Source organism: Xyrauchen texanus, chromosome 19, assembly GCF_025860055.1.
Source record: "Xyrauchen texanus isolate HMW12.3.18 chromosome 19, RBS_HiC_50CHRs, whole genome shotgun sequence".
In the NCBI taxonomy this organism is placed as follows: Eukaryota; Metazoa; Chordata; class Actinopteri; order Cypriniformes; family Catostomidae; genus Xyrauchen; species Xyrauchen texanus.
Window position 1 is genome coordinate 35,674,748 of NC_068294.1, and position 20,377 is coordinate 35,695,124.

The 20,377-nt window shown below is 37.5% G+C and overlaps 1 protein-coding gene across 2 annotated transcripts; it reads left to right on the forward strand.

Annotated features, from left to right (window-relative positions):
* The first annotated feature begins 105 nt into the window (after window positions 1-105).
* On the forward strand, window positions 106-18,104 carry LOC127660061 (FACT complex subunit SSRP1-like). 2 transcript variants are annotated; one of them, XM_052150125.1, is made up of 18 exons: window positions 106-152; window positions 696-751; window positions 6,229-6,414; window positions 7,152-7,257; window positions 8,872-9,065; window positions 9,145-9,245; window positions 10,534-10,663; window positions 10,997-11,100; window positions 11,207-11,335; window positions 11,530-11,751; window positions 11,930-12,002; window positions 12,705-12,843; window positions 12,956-13,001; window positions 13,739-13,874; window positions 14,774-14,941; window positions 15,372-15,475; window positions 15,563-15,731; window positions 17,618-18,104. In XM_052150125.1, the coding sequence occupies exons 2-18, from the start codon at window positions 698-700 to the stop codon at window positions 17,690-17,692; spliced, it is 2,136 nt and encodes a 711-aa protein (XP_052006085.1). In that variant the 5' UTR covers window positions 106-152; window positions 696-697; the 3' UTR covers window positions 17,693-18,104. The 2 variants fall into 2 exon arrangements, with proteins under 2 accessions (XP_052006085.1, XP_052006086.1); XM_052150126.1 differs by having other exon boundaries at window positions 110-249.
* Window positions 18,105-20,377: the final 2,273 nt, after the last annotated feature.

Genomic DNA, 20,377 nt, shown 5'->3' on the forward strand with positions numbered 1-20,377 from the left:
TTGTTAAAGAAAAGTTCTCGTCAATCTCTATGGAGCCAAAAAAAAAAAAGTGCGAGCGCGGTGTCATGGAAACGCGTGACCTTTCAGAACTTCTTCCGGGTGATTGTGCGTTCAGAACCCGGAGGTTTGACGCGGGAAACGAGAGAATAGAGGTAATAGATCACTTTATTATCTGTTGGTTTGTTTAATTAAATATCTGCAACATCGGGGACACCGACTGTACATTTATAAGGCCTGTCTTCACCCAAAGTAAGTGTTAAAATTGACTGAAGAGATTAAATCAAGCCGGTTTAAGCAGGCTAATGTGGTCCACATGTACTGAGCGAGATACCACAGTGGCTGTGGCTTAAAGCCTAGTGTGTTGCCTACCAAGACAGGATTTTCGAACATTTAACGTATTATTTACAAAAAGGCTGCCTTGAATTCGGACGTTAGAAAGCGTCTATGATGCCCAAAAGTGCTGTCTATGTAGGCAGCATACTAGGTTTTGAGACAACGCTACTGCAGCACTTTACTAACACGCAGACACAAAGAGAAATTAATTGAATAGGCTACGTCGTCTTTCTGTAGCGATAATACAGATCAGAAGTACATTTAAATACAAGAAAAACTCTTGAATAATTTAAACTAATCTGTTAAAAAGCGATTCTGTATTTCTGCAGCTTTGCGTTGATTTGAGTGTTCTTATTTTCCAGAGATGGGAGACACTCTGGAGTTTAATGAGATTCATCAAGAGTCGAAAGGATCTTGGGTGAGTGACACAAAACACACATTACATAATGACCACTGGATGTCGCAGTCTTGTATTGTTTTAAAGGAATACTCTGACTACCGTTCAAAATACGCTTTATTGATAGCATTTGTGACATACTGTTAAAATGATATTTCACCCAAAAATGAAAATTCCTTAATCATTTACTCACCCTTATGCTATCACAGATTTGTATGACTTTCTTCTGCTGAACACAAATGAAGATTTTTAGATGATTACCTCATCTCTGTGGGTCCTTACAATGCAAATTGAATGGTGACCAAAATTTGGAATCTCCAAAAAGCACAAATGCAGCATAAAAGTAATCCAAATGACTCCATTGTTTTAATCCATGTCTTTGGAAGCGATCTAATCGATTTTGGGTAAGAACAGACCAAAATATTATAAATGATACCTTTTACACTGTGCATCTTGTCATTGTAGTATCTAGGCAGGATCATTATTTCAAGCTTGATTACAATTCCTAGTGCTTGACGCATACGCAGAGCGCAAGATGGTGCTAGGAATGTAATCGAGCTTGAAATCATAATAGCCAAGGAGACTGCTGATGTCAAGATTTATAGTGAAAAAGGAGTTATATTTCATTCTGTTCTAACTCTGATCTGGTTGGATCACTTCATAAGACATTGATTAACCCACTGGAGTCATATGGATTACTTTTATGCTACCTTTGTGCTTTTTGGAACTTTAGTCACAATTCACTGGTATTGTATGGAGCTACAGAGTTGAGATATTCTTCTAAAAGCACACCTTTTGCGTCTTTACTGTTGTAAGCAGAGTACTTGAACATCCTGCTGAAATGCCTTCCTTCATAGACTTCAATTTAGGGTTGCAGCAGTATATTGTTTTCAAGGTATACCCCGGTATGAAAATTGATGGTTATCATACCATGTACATTTGCTTATCTATGGTATTGAGAAAAAAATACAACCGGACCTCACCTGCGCGTGCGTATCTCCTTCCTCTTCGACTGCCTGTCAGACTCGTCAACTTGTGCCACACACATGCAGCTGAGAAAATGTCAGAGAGAGGCGAGGGGATCTGACGTGAGTGAGTGAGTGAGTGTGTGTGTGTGTTAAAGCAGTGTTTCTCAACTGGTGGGTCGCACCCAAAAGTGGATCACAGTTCTAGTCTGACGGTGTCGCAGACAGCAGTGGGGGGATGATTGTTTTCTCATATTAAAGATATTACGGCAGCCGTCCAAGTGATAGCCTATTTAGGACTGCCGAGGAGAATTAATGATAATCTCGCTATCAGCTAAAGGCTTCTCATCTGCACTTTTGCACGAGTGTAACGGAACCAGCTTACTATCATGATCTGCTCTTCTCTCTGGCACGTGCAACGACCAGGCTTGAGGAGCTCAGACCTCAAAACTGATGTGACTAATTTAAATTCTAGTGAGACTTTTCTAGTTTAAAGCGTTACAGATTTTTTACATGAGTAAAAGTAACTGTTATATTTTGACAAAATATTATAGTTTCATATGAAATAATCTTAATCTAGAATCTATTAGACCTCATTTTATATCAACATTGGCAGTTGTAGTTAAAGTATCAAGATGTGTTTCTGCTAGTACTTATTTTTTTATAAATACTATAATTTGTTATTATTATTACTATTATTCAAGACTAGACCATGGTAACGAGGTGCCTTTCCTGCTGTGTAATATGTATGTTCTGTTTACATATGTTACAAATGGGATAATAATGGGCTCATAAGTAAATATGCTCTTCAATTTTTAAAAGGAGGAGAGAAAACTTCCTGTAGATTTGACATCAACAACAAAAATAATGTCACTTGATGCATGTCTTTTACTTGAAAACCATGAACAAAACTATGCAACATAAAAGGAAATGCGACCCAGGATACATTAAATACAGGTTATGTTTACTATGGTGGGTCGGCACTTGATTTCCAATGTAAAATCTGTCCTGAATCAAAACCAGTTGAGAACCACTGAGTTAAAGGTAAAGACAGGAGCAGTCTGGCTGCGCTGTCGTGCACCTACAGTATATGTTAATTATCAATTACTTTAAAAGCTCACACAGCTGATGTTATTTTTCATTTAGTAGTTAATTTAACATGCTATGCTAACATGTATACTAACATGATTTAGTTATATAACATGTTATAGTTACATGCTATTTTTTTAATCACGTTTATAATTCAGTTTATGATTATAATTCTGTTAGCTTTCTTATTCTATATATATTTTCTTTTTACACATAATTCCGTAAAAAAATGGTTTCAAATTTCAATTATAATAAAGTGTTTGTTCAACCCCAAAAAAAAAAAAACATTTCTGTTTTTACTCCTTTTAAATATCATTGTAACTGCTAATAATAATTGTGTAATACTGTGAAACCATGATATTGACGGTTATCATACTGTGAAAATCTTACCGTTGCAACCCTTCATCAATTGTAAGGTAACTGACCACATGTTAAAAATGCTGTTGATGGAGCTTAAAGCAATAATTCACCTAAAAGTTTTGTCAATTTACTCATGTTGTCCCAACCCTATGTGACTTTCTTTTCTAAATTAATTTAGTGTTTCTATTGCATTTTGCAGCACCACTGTGCTGCTGTTGGGATTTCACATGGTTAATTTAATATTCTTGATGCAACATAATGCTTGCCAGCCCCAGTCAACTGCGAAAGAAACCCCACCACACACGTATGTATACTGTACACACTCATTTACTCAGTGACGTGTCCGCATAGCAACATGTGCCAAACTCGCTTCATTTCAAGATGGCAGGGGATCACAACATTTCACTGAACAATCAGTTAGCACATTCCTCATGAATATTAATGAGCCTTCCCCTCTCATCTGTATGTATTGGAGTGCATTTTGCTCGCTTCAAAAGTGGAATTAAACCACGCTAAATGGGTCAATTATTAACACAGACTAATCGTGGATAAAGCAGCACGAGGGCAGAGCAGGTGCGGTGATTCGCGGACTGGTCTCAACCGAAGAGACTATTTTAAATGCGCATGTGTACCAGTGAGATTTGCAGCGGAGATTATGAAACTCATTTGAATGTGGTACAGAATTGCCTGTTGCTAAACTCTTACGACTCCGTGATGAAACTAGTTTCAAACAAACAGCCCCCACATTCTAAATGGCACTGACAAAGAAAACAGGAGAAAACATAAATTAGAAAGCTTTTCAATTATCAAATCACAATGCTTACAAAACTAGTGAAGAGCCATGCATGGTTTTACATGGATACCATGAACTATTACAAATATCATTGTTAACATTATGGATACTATGGAAGAACAATGGTGCATTTTCATAATTATGGACCAAGCTATCAGTTTTCTATCGGTGTAAAATCCTTACTCTTGTAATGCTTACTGAAGGAAGGAAAATGTAAGTTGTTTTGTTTGCCTTCAGAAATTCCAAGACATGACTAGTTTAATTAGTAGTAGCCTGATGAGAGGAATATGTAAAGAAGACCCAACTTGGTCAGACTGTCAAAATATTTAAATTTAGCCATATAAAAATTAGGTTTTAATTTTTTCCAACGATGTTACTGTTGTTAATATCATAATTTTCATCTGCATCCCAACCTCAAAATCAATGCTGTACTGTCAAATGTTAATTTCAATGCACATAACATGTAATATTATTTGCATGGGTGCTACCAAAGCAGGTGCTGGTGCTTCATTTTCAAAGGCCCTTTGAGGGCTCAAATAAACCCTGATGTGGCTCAGGCTGAAATTGAATTTGACACCTCTGTTTTAATGTATTCTTTGACCAACATGCGGTAATACGGGTCCAGCGTTGCAGGGCTTGTGGACGCACGTGAGAAATATCCTTGGGGAAACACTGGAAGGCAGAAGGTTAACTTCAGTCACCTTTCACTTTCCATGCACAATGAAAGTGAATGGTGACTGAGAATAACATCTTCATTTGTGTTCATCTGAAGAAAATCATACAGCTTTGAAACAACATGAGGGGTTGTGATATATACAAAATATATAAAATAAATTGTATTGAACATGAAGCATTCCTTTAATTTCACATGCTTAATGCATATTCTACTTATTCAGAAGCTTGTTGGAATTTGTTTTTTTTTTATTAGTTGTGTAATATACTGTATACTGGTGGCCAAAAGTTTGAATAATGTACAGATTTTTCTCTTATGGAAAGAAATTGGTATTTTTATTCACCAAAGTGGCATTCAACTGATCACAATGTGTATAGTCAGGACATTAATAATGTGGAAAATTATTATTAGACAAGATTTCAGAATTAAACTACAAAGAATTCTCATTAAAAAAAAAATCCTCTACGTGCAGCAATGGCAGCTTTGCAGATCCTTGTTATTCTAGCTGTCAGTTTGTCCAGATACTCAGGTGACATTTCACCCCACACTTCCTGTAGCACTTGCCATAGATGTGGCCGTCTTTTCACCGGGCACTTCTCACACACTTTTCCAATTATGTGTTGTAAAATGTCTGTTTCTTTCCTACTCTAACCTTTTTCGTTTTGTTTTTCTGTTTCAAAAGTGGCATTTTCTTTGCAATTCTTCCCATAAGGCCTGCACCCCTGAGTCTTCTCTTACTGTTGTATGTGAAACTGGTGTTGAGCCGGTAGAATTCAATGAAGCTGTCAGCTGAGGACATGTGAGGCATCTATTTCTCAAACTAGAGACTTATCCTCTTTTTTTAGTTGTACATCTCTTCCACATCTCTTTCTGTCCTTGTTAGAGCCAGTTGTCCTTTGTCTTTGAAGACTGTAGTGTACGTATTTGTATGAAATCTTCAGTTTTTGGGCAAATTCAAGCATTGCATATCCTTCATTCCTCAAAACAATGATTGACTGAATTTCTAGAGAAAACTGTTTCTTTTTTGCCATTTTTGTTTTTACCTAATATTGACCTTAAGACATGTCAGTCTATTGCATACTGTGGCAACACAAAAACAAAGACAATGTTAAGCTTCATTTAATGAACCAAATAGCTTTCAACTGTGTTTTATATAATGGTAAGTGATTTTTCTAGTACTAAATTAGCAATTTAGCATGATTACTCAAGGATAAGTTGTTTGGAGTGATGGCTGCAGGAAATGGGGCCTGTCTAGATTTGATTAAAAATACTTTTTTTTTTTTTTTTTTCTTCAAATAGTGATGTCTCTGTTTTTTTTTTTACATCAGTAATATCTTGACTATACTATCTTGACTATTATGCCACTTTGGTGATTACCAATTTCCTTCCGAAACAGCAAAATCTGTACATTATTCCAAACTTTTGGCTGTGTATGTGTATATATATGTGTGTGTGTGTGTGTGTGTGTGTGTGTGTGTGTGTGTGTGTGTGTGTGTGTATATATATATATATATATATAATATATATACATACATACATACATACATACAGAAAATTCCAGCACAGTATGGAAATACCATAAATTATCTCCACATGTTTCTGTTTTATTTTTACTCAGAATGATGGCCGGCTGAGGTTCAGCAAGCAGTCTGTGGTCTATAAAAGCAGTAAGACAGGGAAAGTGGACAGTATCCCAGCCCCTGAAATCTCTGTGGCCCAGTGGCGTCGAGTCTGCCTGGGTCATGGAATCAAACTGGCCACCAGCACTGGGCACGTCTACAAATACGATGGCTTTAAAGACACAGTGAGTGTGTTGATTATATTGTTCTACTGACCAATGGGAACTTGCATATCCATGAACTTTACAAAAACACCTACTTTCTGCTTGAAAGTATCCAACACAGGGACATGGTTATTTAGTGATTAGGAACTGGCAACTGTCAATGCAATGTGTGTAATTGAAAATGTTACAGGAATGCCTTTCTCCAGGGTTTAATCAATGGCCTCCATTAATGGATGTGCTCAGTGCATTTGTTTGTATGAAGTCATTCAATGGATTGTTTATTATTAGGCATTGTACCACAAATCTGGAAGAGTATGTAACAGTTGATGTGAGTTTGTGTTTGTCCTATGTATATTTAATACGTTGTTTAATGGCTAACTTTAAACTGGTGTCATCGATGTTTCATCTTTACATTACGAAGGAAATACTTTTGGTGTGTTTGGGTGGGGGGGATGGTATGTGTAATCTTAAAGTGATTGTGAGGGATTTGGTAACTCAATGCCAAACTCATTAGTAGTGCACAGATGGACACACACACCTGGTAGAGTGACATGTGGAAGCCATCGTGGAGCGCTGGATAAATAAACAGACTGATTGAGCGCGCTTCGTATCAGCCTCTGGCCGGATTACACACACCTCCACCGTCCCAGAGGGTCGTGCTGTGCTGCCAACTGGCTTTATTAATGAACTCCGTGCTGGATGAGAGAGAGTCAGGGGAAGTGAAGAATTAATTCTGTTTACCTTTTCTTCCCCTGCAGGATTTTGAGAAGATTTCTGCCTTTTTTAAAGCAAACTACAAGGTTGAGTTGACTGAGAAGGACATGTGTGTGAAAGGCTGGAATTGGGGCACAGCCAAATTCACAGGTAAATACATGAGCTTATTACACTAGTCTCTGGAATACTCTATTCTGATAGGTCTATCTAGCGCCATCTAGCAGCCTCATATTTTGGAGTAACAACCGCATATCCGGAGATTAAGTCATATCAGACAGGTCATCCGGGTATTGCGAGTCATCTTTCCTATGCAAATAAAATAATTCCTATATATAAGCTGTATAATGAGTAGTCAGATGGTCATTTTCACAAAATAAACACAACCAGAACTCTGAAAGCAAATGGGAGCTGCAAAGCAGATGTACAGTGATTTCTTCTCACGTAATATAATTTCAACCAAATTTAATATTTCATGTCCATTTATTTAATTTGGTAAGTAGTCTTGTAATAAGTTGGATAATGAGCAGTGAAATGGTAATTTTCGCAAGGTAAACGCCAACAAATCTCCTACGTAAACTGAAGGTGGAATTAATCTGTTCAGAGATTTTTTTAAATTTTTGCACAAACATAATTTCAATGCAGATCAATATTTCATGTTCATTTATTTATTTGGTTAATAGGTGTCTAATACAAATAACAGTCTGCATGGTGTATGTCACGTGACATCTTACCTGTCCACTTTTTCACTCTGGTTAGAAGAGCAGCGAGTTATATCACCAACGAAGTCACATAAACGGCAAATGGGTAACGAGTAAATCAGTACACAAAATGAATATGCAGATTCACAATGATCCAGTGATGATCCACACAACCGGGAGCTAACAGGCAAAGCTTTCATCGATCGGTAAAGCTACAAACACATGAATTCAACCGGCTTTTAAAGGGTAGGAATCGCCATCCATTGGTGGAGAGTGGAGATGATGTCATCAGGGCAATGAACATTGGCAGCTCAGAACCAATAACAGCAACCTTATCAGAGAGTGTGAAAGAGAGGGGAATAGGGATAGGGTCGTAACGGTGTAATAAACACCGTTACGTCCAGGTTAATGAACAGTCAGCCAGTTTTGGCCATGTTACAAAAAACCATGTCCTGATCACTCTGTCGAGGGTTTATTGTGCAATAACAACTGGATGACTGTAAATCGTCCCTTTGTTTCTGCAAACATTGCCACTCCAGACCTTCACAAATTGAGTTTTGCATTGGCAAGCACCACACACATTTTCTTTTCTTTTAGAAAATAAAGGTCCAATCTAAAATGTTACATCAGGCATTATAATGTACAAATGTAAAAATTGTAATTGTAATGTAAAAATTACAGATAACTGTATAACACTTCTATAACTTGTCATGGAGTTAGAATATAGGCAGAAAATTATTTATTATGTGTCATTATTAAAATGACTATTGGCTAGATTTATTTTTTTTAAAAACGGATATGGGGGCCTGGGTAGCTCAGCAAGTAAAGACGTGAACTACCACACCTGGATTCACAAGTTCGAATCCAGTCTGTGCTGAGTGACCAATTGGCCCAGTTGCTAGGGTGGGTAAAGTCACGTTGGTTTAACCTCATGGTCACTATAATGTGGTTCTCGCTCTCAGTGGGGCACGTGGTGAAAAAATATAAAGCGGACATTGCCCAATACGACATGGTCAGCAATATGTTGTGCATTCCTAAATGTCAGTCTGTTTATGTGTGCGCTCAGGGCCGTTGCTGTCATTTGATGTGAGTGAAAGTCCTGTTTTTGAGATCCCACTGGCCAGCGTTTCCCAGTGTGCAACGGGAAAGAATGAGGTGACGCTGGAGTTTCATCAGAACGATGATGCAGAGGTGTCACTCATGGAGGTCCGCTTCTATGTCCCACCCAACACTGGAGATGATGGCTCAGACCCTGTGGAGGTATGTTTGTGTTATGTGATTGTGTGCGCATGTGCATGAACCTATGTTGATACTGAAAATCTCTCTCATTCTCTCATAGGCATTTGCTCAGAATATTTTGTCAAAGGCAGATGTTATCCAAGCCACAGGAGATGCTGTGTGTATCTTTAAAGAGCTTCAGTGCCTTACGCCAAGAGGAAGGTACACTTATAAAATGCAAACAGACAAATTCAGCTTTTCTTCTTTGTATACCAGAATACAGGGACAAATATATGGACACAAGTAGACTTATTGGCCCCATTTACACCTTGCATTAACGTGCATTTCATTTTTGGATAGGATCTGATATTCTTTATCTGGATTGCATTTACACCTTGCAGTCAAATGCTTCTCCACTGTGATCAGATAGAGATCCAATCAAAGTTACCTGCTCAAAATGTAAAACACTAATTATATATTTCATTAGAGCCTGTGATAACTGAAAATTCTCTGTCTTTTAGTGAATTTTAAAAACACTAATGGATAATTCAAATGCTTTCTATCACTTTAACAGTCAGGGTTTTTTGGCATCCGACAAAGCAAAATTTTGGGTCATCGAAGCATATTTAATAATATACATCTCGCATTCAGTGCTTTGTATATACTTCTCATCTGAAATGCGTGCATGAAGGCTAGTTTCCTGTATGACACACATTTTGAAATAGAAGTGGGGATTTGAGGAGAGAGAAGTGATATTCCAATTGTATTCTACTCTAATATACTTCATAGGATATTTAATTGGTTAATATTTAATAGTTAATTGTTTGTGTAACAATCTTGCAAGATGTTGTCTGTTGTGTTCTTCACATTGCGATTTGCAGAATTAACAGAAAAGGGCATGAACGCACAACACAGCACTTTAAGAATGGATGACTAGTGCGTATTTGTTTTCAGATTACGAAAACGCATGACTGTGGTCCGAATCCATTCCTAACCACCTCCAAATGTGGTTTCAGTGATCCGCTTAAGATGCGTTCACAATGCGTCTTCGGTGTATTTACACCTGAATATTTTATGTGGCCAAATGCTATCCGGTAGTGATCCAGTCACTGAAAGCGCATGTTAATGCAAGATGTAAAAAGGGTCATTGTGCCATATAGATAGAAATCTACCATGTAGGAATGGGTATTGATACAGATTTCATGATTTGATTCTGATTCATATAGCTATATTTCAGTTGTAATTTGCTTAAATATGAAATAAATTCTCTCTCAGCTAATGCTGCTTATTATACAGGGAAAATTTTAGCTAGGTAAATTGTGAAAATATTCATTTTTAAAAGTATATTTAATTTGTTTTTTTATCATTTTGGTCATATTTTAGATTTTTAAAAAATGTACATATTCATGTATTCTATCAATAAAATTATATTATATTTTGTTACATGACTAACGTTTGACCTCAGCTTTAGTATTGTTATGTTTTGCTCAAGTTAATGTTTGTCTTTCAGGTATGATATTCGTATCTACCCCACCTTCCTGCATCTGCACGGTAAAACATTTGACTATAAGATCCCCTACACCACTGTACTGCGCCTCTTCCTGCTGCCACACAAGGACCAGAGGCAGATGTTTTTTGTGGTGAGTTGTGTGTTTATAAAAAGTACATACCGATGATAATCTGTATTTGTTTAAATTACAATTTCACAATTGGTAATTCACAATTATCAGAATCAACATAATAAATTGATCACATCATGGGCGACCTTTAAAACAAGGAGGGCATATTAAAAGACTCCATATGACATCACTTAAAATTATATCCACATTGACTATTAGCAGTGTTGCTTCCCCCTGCTGGTTAAATGCAAACTCACAGGTTGTATTCTCTGGGTTACTCAGTGCTCAGACTGACATTACAAATGCTTTGTAATGCCAGTAATGTAAATTACAGCCTCTCTTTTTTCACCCCAGATCAGTTTAGATCCACCCATTAAACAGGGTCAGACACGTTATCATTTCCTCATCCTCCTGTTCTCCAAAGATGAAGAGCTCAGTCTCACTCTCAACATGAGCGAGTGAGTATACTTGAATGCCTAGCAGTCTTATGCTCTCATTCATTAGAGTTTTTCTGTAGCTGGGAAATGTTAACTGTCTGTTCTGTCTCTCTCTCATTGTCTGTAGGGATGAGGTGGAAAGGCGTTTTGAAGGGAAACTCAGTAAAAACATGTCTGGTCCACTCTATGAGATTGTCAGCAGGGTCATGAAAGCTTTGGTCAACAGGAAGATCACCGTACCTGGAAACTTCCAGGGGTAACATGCACAAATAGACTCCTTTTTATAAGGCTTTTTGTTTCAAAATCTCCTGTTTTTTTACTACTCCTTACTCCACATCTTTAATTTTGTCTCGAGATGAGTCTTAATCTGTTTATTTTGACTTATTAAAATGACTTTCTCTTTGAATCCAAATGAAGTAATATTCTTTATCCCTCTCTGCTTATGTGTAGTCACTCAGGATCACAGTGTATCACATGTGCGTATAAGGCGAGCTCAGGGCTGCTGTATCCTTTAGAGAGAGGCTTTATCTACGTGCACAAGCCTCCAGTTCACCTGCGCTTTGAAGAGATCTCCTGTGTCAACTTCGCTCGAGGAACCACAACCACCCGCTCCTTTGACTTCGAAATAGAGACCAAGCAGAATAATCAGTACACCTTCAGCAACATTGAGAGGTAAACTACTTTAAACACAATCTCATAAAATCTAAAATGTGCAGGGGTTGGATGTACCTCAGAACCAGTATGGGAAAACAATGCTACTAGTTAACCATGCCTGCTTAGGACGTGATGCAAAGTCAAGGGACATCTGCTGTATTATCTGTTCTATGTTTTTTCTCCTCTTTTTTTTTAGGGAGGAATATGGAAAACTCTTTGACTTTGTCAATGCCAAGAAACTGAACATTAAGAACAGAGGATTTAAAGAGGTAGTTGCTGTTGTTTTCACCTTTTTTTCTCCCCAATTTGGAGTGCCCAATTCCAATGCGTTCCAAGTCCTCGTGGTGGCGTAGTGACTCGCCTCAGTGACTCGGTGGTGGACGAATCTAAGTTGCCTCTGCGTCTGAAATGGTCAATCTGCACATTTTAGCACGTGGCTTTTGAGTGCGTTACCACGGAGACTTAGCACAGGTGGAGGCTCACGCTATTCTCCGGCATCCATGCACAACTCACCATCCATCTGAAATTGAATATGCACAAAATATATTTTGTATTGTTTTTCTTCCCTTGAGCTTTTTCCCATCACTTCACTTGTTCAGATTTATTTGAAAGTTCTAAACCACAAAACAGTTAGTGATCACGTATTGTTCCAAATGTCTAATGATTCGTGGAGTATGTCAGATTCTTTCTCTAGGCACACACACACGCACACTGATGAATGAGTGCAATTTGAAACTAGTTTTAACCACATAAACAATCCATTTTGTTGATTGATTTGCACACATGGGAATAAGCAGGAAGTGCTTTTGCCCCTCTAATTCTATGTTCCAGACTGTGAGTGTCTAAAGTAAAGTGCCCCTGATGGTGACACGTTTTGACTACATTAACTTCCTGTGGACAGCAACAGCATATACAGTCATGTGTTAAGTTGACATTTTTCCTTTATTAAACTGTGTGTTTGTGTGTTGTAGGGCATGAAGGGCATGAAAGGTGCAGACGGTTACAGTGACTCTGATGAAGACCAGCATGATGCTTACCTGGAGAGAATGAAACAGGAGGGCAAGATCAGAGAGGAGGGAGATGGCAGCGACGAATCAGAGGGCGATAGTGGTAACTGACACGTTTAACTACAACACAGTGTAAACTGTCTAAACATCTCAAAGAATACTCCAGAGCTTTTAGAGTTTCGTTCAGTGCCATATTTATTTCTGTCTTTCTGTAGACGAGTCCTTCAACCCTGGAGAAGAGGAGGATGAAGTTGCAGAAGAGTAAGTCTTATTTGATTTTAAGTACATTTACATTGATTCATTTTGCAGACGCTTTTATCCAAATCGACTTACAAATGAGGAAAAAGCAACAGCGATTCTCATATTATTGCCTCCTTATGATGAAGTGCTGTAACAAAAAGTTTCTCATTAATCAGAGAAGTACAAGTAGAGCGGAAGGTGAGAGACAGTGGATTGAATGGATTGAGAATTTTAAGAAGACAGTTAGTGCATTAGTAGGATTGGGTCATATGCTACCTAAAGAGAGAAACATTTTTAGATGTTTCTTGAAAGTAGTTAGAGAGTCAACTGCTTGGGTGGAGTTGGGAAGGTCGTACCACCAGCGAGGAACGGTGAAGGTGATAGTCCGGGAATGTGATGTAATGACTGTGAGATGGCACTACTTAGCGCTGCTCAAAATTAGATAGAAATGAATGTTGAAATGAATCAATATGACAACTTTTCAAATTAATTGGTTGAACGGTTCACAAATCGATCTGAATGATTCATTGGTGAATCTTTGTGAAATAAAATTGTATTTCTTGTCAATAAATAGGTTGAAAAGTTAACAAATCAATCTGAATGATTCATTAGTGAATCATTGTAAATCAGTCTGATTTCTTGTTATCCAGTGATCATACATGAATGGTAAAGTCAGGAAAATGAATTTGTCTAAATGTTCGGGAACCTTGTCTTTCACTCTGTGTGTGTGTGTGTGGTAATATAATGTCTCTGTGCAGGTATGACAGCAATGCCTCAGTGAGCGATAGTGAGGCAGAAGATGGAGACAGTGATGATGAAGGCAAGAAGAAGAAACCTGAAAAGAAGCCCAAGAAAGTGGTCAAGGAGAAGAAAGAGAGGAAACCACGAAAAGAGGTCTTGGACTCATCCAGCTTATATCTGAAATATAATTAAAATCTCTTGCATTGAGAAATAAACTCAACAAGGTGTATACGAGGGGTGATGAAAGCGTATTGTAATTTAGATGCTTACTATTATTATTTACTCAGCGGAAAGGACAGAATATTTGATCTCTCCCATTGTAATGAATGAAGTTGTTAACTGTGCGAGAAGCTGACTTGCACGGCTTTATTCATTATAATGGTCACTTTTAGAACCCTTAAAGAAATACTCTATCAAATAACAGGTAGTTGGTAAAAATGTATTCACTTACCAGAGATAAAATGTGTGCAACATCCTGCAGTTGTTCATATGATTCCAGTCATCTCACTTCACTGCTGCAGTCCAGGCAGCCATTTGTGGTTTCTTTTTCGGAAATAAAAACACTTTCATTTTTATTAGATCCAGGGAGCTTCCAGCAACCAACCAACATGGTCCAAATTGTAATGTTGCTGTCAATTTTGCCATCATGAATGAAGCACTTCTCGCCATTGTTTTGAATGTGTATGACAAGTAACCGGATGTGTTCTGAGAACAAAGACGTGTAGATAAATGTAGTCTATATGACTCTTAAATGGTTTTGATGCATCACATTGTTTGCAATGTGTGAATAATATTTAAGGGCTATAGTTCTAAGGGCTGAAGCAGGATGAAATATCCTAAGCATTTAAGTAGTTTTAAAGGTGCTTAGTTTCCATAAGGTTTTGAATTTAGTTACATACCTTCATCTGCGGATACTAAAACAGCTTTTCCCTTCAAATCAATCATGGTCTGATGCTACCACCATGCTGATGTGTTTGTTTGCAGTGGTTAAAAAAGCACACAAACTCTGGTACAGTTTATTAAAGCTCTCTTCCTCTCTTTGCGGCAAGCAGAAAAAGGTCAAGGACGTAGGTGCTCCTAAGAGGCCGATGAGTGCCTACATGCTGTGGCTCAATGGCAACAGAGAGCGCATCAAGAAGGAGTATCCTGGCATATCAGTTACTGAGATCTCCAAGAAGGCTGGAGAGATGTGGAAACAACTGGGCAGAGACCAGAAAGAGGTCAGCTACATTATGCACGCAAGCCTCATCACATGTATGCCAATAACCTGAAAGTCTTAATTAAAGCCAAATCATAAAGGGCTTCCTTAAGACCAATTAGTAATTTAGGCAACCCCCCCAACCCTTTTGAAAAAAAATTGTTTTGCAGTACCCCACACTATAATTAATATAAATTCACTTGTTTTTTTGTTCTGTGGCAAATTCAATATTTTATGCATGAAGCCTTGTTTTTCCCAAAAATAACCTCCTTTCTTGCAATTGTAGAGAGTGACTTTACATTTATTATTCACATGCTACCACTTAATTATTTGTTCGTGGTTTGTGCTATTGTGCCACAGACTAATGGTTTAGGCATAAATTTGCAATGCTATGATGTTTTACAGAATAAAATTACTTGTTTATTTGACAATGTCTCTTGTCTGTCTCGCAGGAGTGGGACAAAAAGGCAGAAGAGGCCAAGAAACAATATGAGAAAGCCATGAAAGAGTATAAAGAGAGTGGAGGAGGAGGAGGAGGAGCATCGGCTGTTCCTAAGTGAGATACTACATCAACACACTCAACAATTCCCTCTCGAACACACTTGATTGAATCTTAATTTTTATATTGTTTTGTTTTATCCAGAGAGAAGAAAAAGAAAGGAGGGAAGGCAGAAACTAAGAAGAAGAGCGCAGGAGAAAAAGAGAAAAAGAAGGAAATTGGAAACGACAGTTTTAAGAGTAAAGAGTTCATCTCCAGCGAGGAGAGCTCATCTGAATCTGACCACGGCAAAGGCAAAGGCAGCAAACGCAAGGTGTGTGACACACGATTGCTTTTTGTTTTATAGAGCTGTTTTGGTCATTGTTCTAAAACCCTGAAGAGAATGAGTATTTTCAAGCCACGGATCTCTCGGGAACTTATGATGGGTTTTTAGAATAGTAGTTTTCAATTTGAGTAAATCTAATCAAGTCTGATTAACATTTCTTGAAGAGACTTTAACAGTTTGTTCTACAGCATCAGTTACAGTCATGTCTCAGGTTAGAAGTCATTGTGTGCTTTAAAAACGTTAAAAGTAGCTACATGAGTACTAAAACGGTTGTCTGATGAATTACAAGTCATGTAAACTAACATCTTTTTTTATTCTTATATTCCTTTTCATTCTTGAATATATGGTTCAATAGTTGAACCATGAACACTTCTGCCTACTGTCTGTGCTTATGTGCTTGATGATTAATGGTGGGGATTCATAGTGTTCACCCAAAAAAGAAAATTCTCATTTAATCACCTTCATTCCATCCCAGATGTATATGATTTTCTTCTGCTGAACACAAATTAAGATTTTTAGAAGAATATTTCAACTCTGTTGGTCCATTGAATGGCCAGAACTCAGATGGTCCAAAAATAATATAAAGACCGCATTAAAGGATAGATTTAACCACTGGAGTCATTTGGATTTCTTTAATCCTGCCTGTAAAGGGGTGTTAATGGAAAGGAGGAGGCGAGAACCGGCTTGATAATATAAATAATATTTTAATAAGGAACTTAAACGAAAAGACAAACGCACAAAGGTGTCTGACAGCTGCCGGAGAATCTCTCTCTCTTTCCCACTACAGTCTCCAGGCGGCCTTTATCCATCTCTGAGGCTTGATTAGCCTGATTAGGGGTGGGGTGTGTAGCATCACGACCTGGCCCCGCCCTCCACCCTGTCACATTCCTCCCTCGTTCTCTCAGACCGAGCCCCAGCTTGACGTACACCCAATTACCCAGGGGAGGGGCGTGCTTTCCGCTACGTCTGCTGGCAGGTCATCCCCGTCTACCTGGATGATGGAGGGGACAAGGGGAGGGGAACAAAAATAAATGTGACACCGTAATGCCAATCATGCCAAATTAACAAAAACATTTAAAAAAGAGAGGGAAAGGCCAACACGGAGCAGCAGTGGGAGAGGGAGAGAAAAAAAAACACTTACTTGCTGGTTCTCCGATAAGCCGTAGCTTGGTCCTCGGCCACTCCTCCAACGGACGACAGCTGCGCATCCCCGGATGCAAGAACTCGCTTGACAATATAAATTATATTTTAACAAGGAAACTAAACAAAAAGACAAACACAAAAAGGTGTCAGACAGCTGCCCGAAAAACTCTCTCTCCGTCCCACTGCAGTCTCCAGTTGGCCTTTATCCCCCTCTGAGGTTTGATTAGCCCGATTAGGGACCGGGTGTGTTGCATCACGACCCGGCCCTGCCCTCCGCCCTGTCACACTTCCTTTTTATGTGAATTTGGACCTTCAAAATGTTGGTACCCATTCACTTGCATTGTATGGACCTACAGAGCTGAGATATTCTTCTAAAAATCTTTGTTTGTGTTCGGCAGATGAAAGAAAGACATACACATCTGGGATGGCATGAGTGTAAATTATGAGAATTTTTATTTTTGTGTGAACTATACCTTTAACATGTAATTCATTTTCACAGCCCCTGAAATACTTGTGTATCAAACACAATAGAAATTCCCAAGGGAAAGCATTAGGCAAATTATATTCCGGAATGCCCTACAGATTGATGTCATGTCTGACCAGCTCTTTGAGTTTTTTTAGATTTACATAATGGAATAGTTTAGTCAGACATATGGGTTTGGAATGACATATGTAAATGAATAATGACTGAATATAACATTTTGGTGAATTATCGCCATTATCTCTCTCAGGCTTCTGATGAAGATGAGGAAGAGGAAGCTGCCTCCACACCACCCAGCTCAGAGGAGGAGTCGGGGTCCGACTGATATCAGCACAAAGACATTTCCACAACATCTCAGGTTACACAAACAAATGTATGATCTTGGACCAAGACCTCCCGCTTCATTTCAGAGTACATCCCAAGCACATTTATTTCACCTATTTCAGATTTTTTTTGGTTTCTTCTTTCGGACTTTGAAATAAACGGATACAATTATTTTCCCCCCTCTTGAGAGCAACTTCTGCAATAGTTTTTTCCAGGTTTCATAGAAACAGACATAATTCAGGGAAGTGTGGATCAATTTGCTCAATGTGAGTTTTCCCCTCTTTTTAGTTTTTGATCTGTTTCTTTTCAATATAAAGAACTGTACTTCATTAAATGTCTTCGTTGTTTTGACATCAATGTTGTACTTTAAGCTATCAAATTGTTGATCATTGTTTTGCAATAAAAATTCAATGAGTGACTGTGTGGGTTTGTGTGTGTTAATTTCAACTATTGGTAACAATATACATTAAGGTGCTATTTATTATGCATTGGGTATCATGAACAAATTATGAACTATTTTTTTGTATTATTATTGTTCATGGTGCATTAACTAATGTTAATATATACATCTTTTGATTTTAAAAATGTATTCCTATATGTTGACATTAACATTATGAACAAGAACTAACAACGAACAATACATTTACAGCATTTATTCATCTTGGTTAAATTAATGGTTGACCCAAAGTTGAAAATACTCATTATAAACACACTTTTTATCGTCTCTGCTCTGTAGGTCCATACAATGCAAGTGAATGGTGACCAGAACTCTGAATGCACAAAAAGCATATAAAGGCAGTATTAAAGTTATCTAGTGGTTAAATCCACATCTTCTAAAGCAATATAATAGGTGTGGGGTGAGAAATGAATATTAAAGTTTTTTTTATTTTTACCATAAATCTCTGCCTTTGACCAGTCCCAACCAGTAGGTGGCGATAATGGTGAAAAATGTGAATCCCCGAAAAACAAAAGTAGAATGTAGAAGTGAATGTGGACACTGATACTAAAAAAGGACTTAAATATTGATTTATTTTTTTTTTCATTATGTGTTCTTTTTATGCTGCCTTTGTTCTTTTTGGACCTTCAGAGTTCTGGCCACCATTCACTTGCATTGTATGGACATACAGAACTGAAATATTCTTCTAAAAATCATTGTTTGTGTTCTGCAGAATAAACAAAGTCATGCACATCTGTTATGGTTTGAGGGTGAGTAAATGATGAGATAATCATTTTTGGGTGGACTATTTTTTAACAAATGGAACCTTATTGTAAAGTGTTACTGAAATATCAGCTCAGTTAAAGAAAAGTCAATAGACAGTCCCCAGCATGATAGAAATAAGTGGGTGTGTGTGAGATCAGTAATTAGACCATCAGTAATGGACAGACACTTTGCATACTGTGAAGTATACTGGTAGATAATAGGGTGGGGAAGTGATAAATTACTAACTATCCTGGAAAGCATTTAAGGAATATTCTAGGTTAAATACAAGTTAAACTCCTCTGAAAATGTCTGTGGCAGGTTGTCTTTTACCATAGATAAAATGGGGCAACCATTGTGTGCTTGCCCCATAAACGTTCTTTACCTTACAAAATAAGAGTCTATATGCATATATATATTAACTCTTATTTTGTAAAAACCCTAACCATTTTTATCCCATTTGCTTTGGAAAACAGCCTTGAGTGCATACAAAACATTTGATTCATGCTGTTTCAGAGAAATATTCATTGATGCTATATATCCTTAGTTATAATTGTAAGGATATTGTCACTAAGTGTTTTCTTAACTTAATGTGTTTCTTGCAACCGGGTGTGGGTCAAATTCCCTCAAGGAAGTAGATTTTTTGCCATATCTGTTTAAATAATCCAGGGTCATTAAAGCTTTCTACCATCATTATGTTCATAATGAGCCCACTTAAATGACCCCTGAGGCATTGTCCAAAGCATCTTTTCTACTGGCAACCAACATGAAAGTGTCTACCTAAAAATTCTACTAAACAATCACACTCAAATATTTTACCCCCAAAAATAAAACTTATGTATTTTAATTACATGTACATTTTCCATTCAAATAAATCACATAAATCCAACAAGAGTTCACATAACAACTTTGCTTTCCAATTACATTAATGGATCATTAAAAATAAAGTATGTTACAGAATTAAGTTTCACAATCACAATAGTTAACTAGAAATAAAAAAGCACTATTAAAGATTATTTTTCCAGTAAGCCAATCAGTCTGCACTTGTATTATTCAAACACTATATTATCAATTGGGTGCATTTTCCAAAAAAATCAACATTAATGTAATGTTTTTTACTCACCAAAAATAGTTTTAAAATAAAATAGGTCATCAAATACATTTCATCTTTGTGCATTCTCAAAAAAAAAAAAAACAGAATTTCAAATGCAGCATAAATCACACAACTGTGTGTCTCATAATTCCCCAACCAATCAGCTTATCTTGCCCAATTCCAGCAAAATGGAAATGGAAAGCCTGGTAAATACACTCCATCAGAGATATGAAAGATCACTTTTTTAATTTTTTACAATTACTTTTTATTTTACACCCTTTCTTCTCATTTCCTGCTACTTACTAGGTCCTTGTGGTGGTGCAGTTACTCACCTCAATCTGGGTGGTGGAGGACAAGCCTCAGTTGCCTCCGCTTCTGAGACCATCAATCCATGC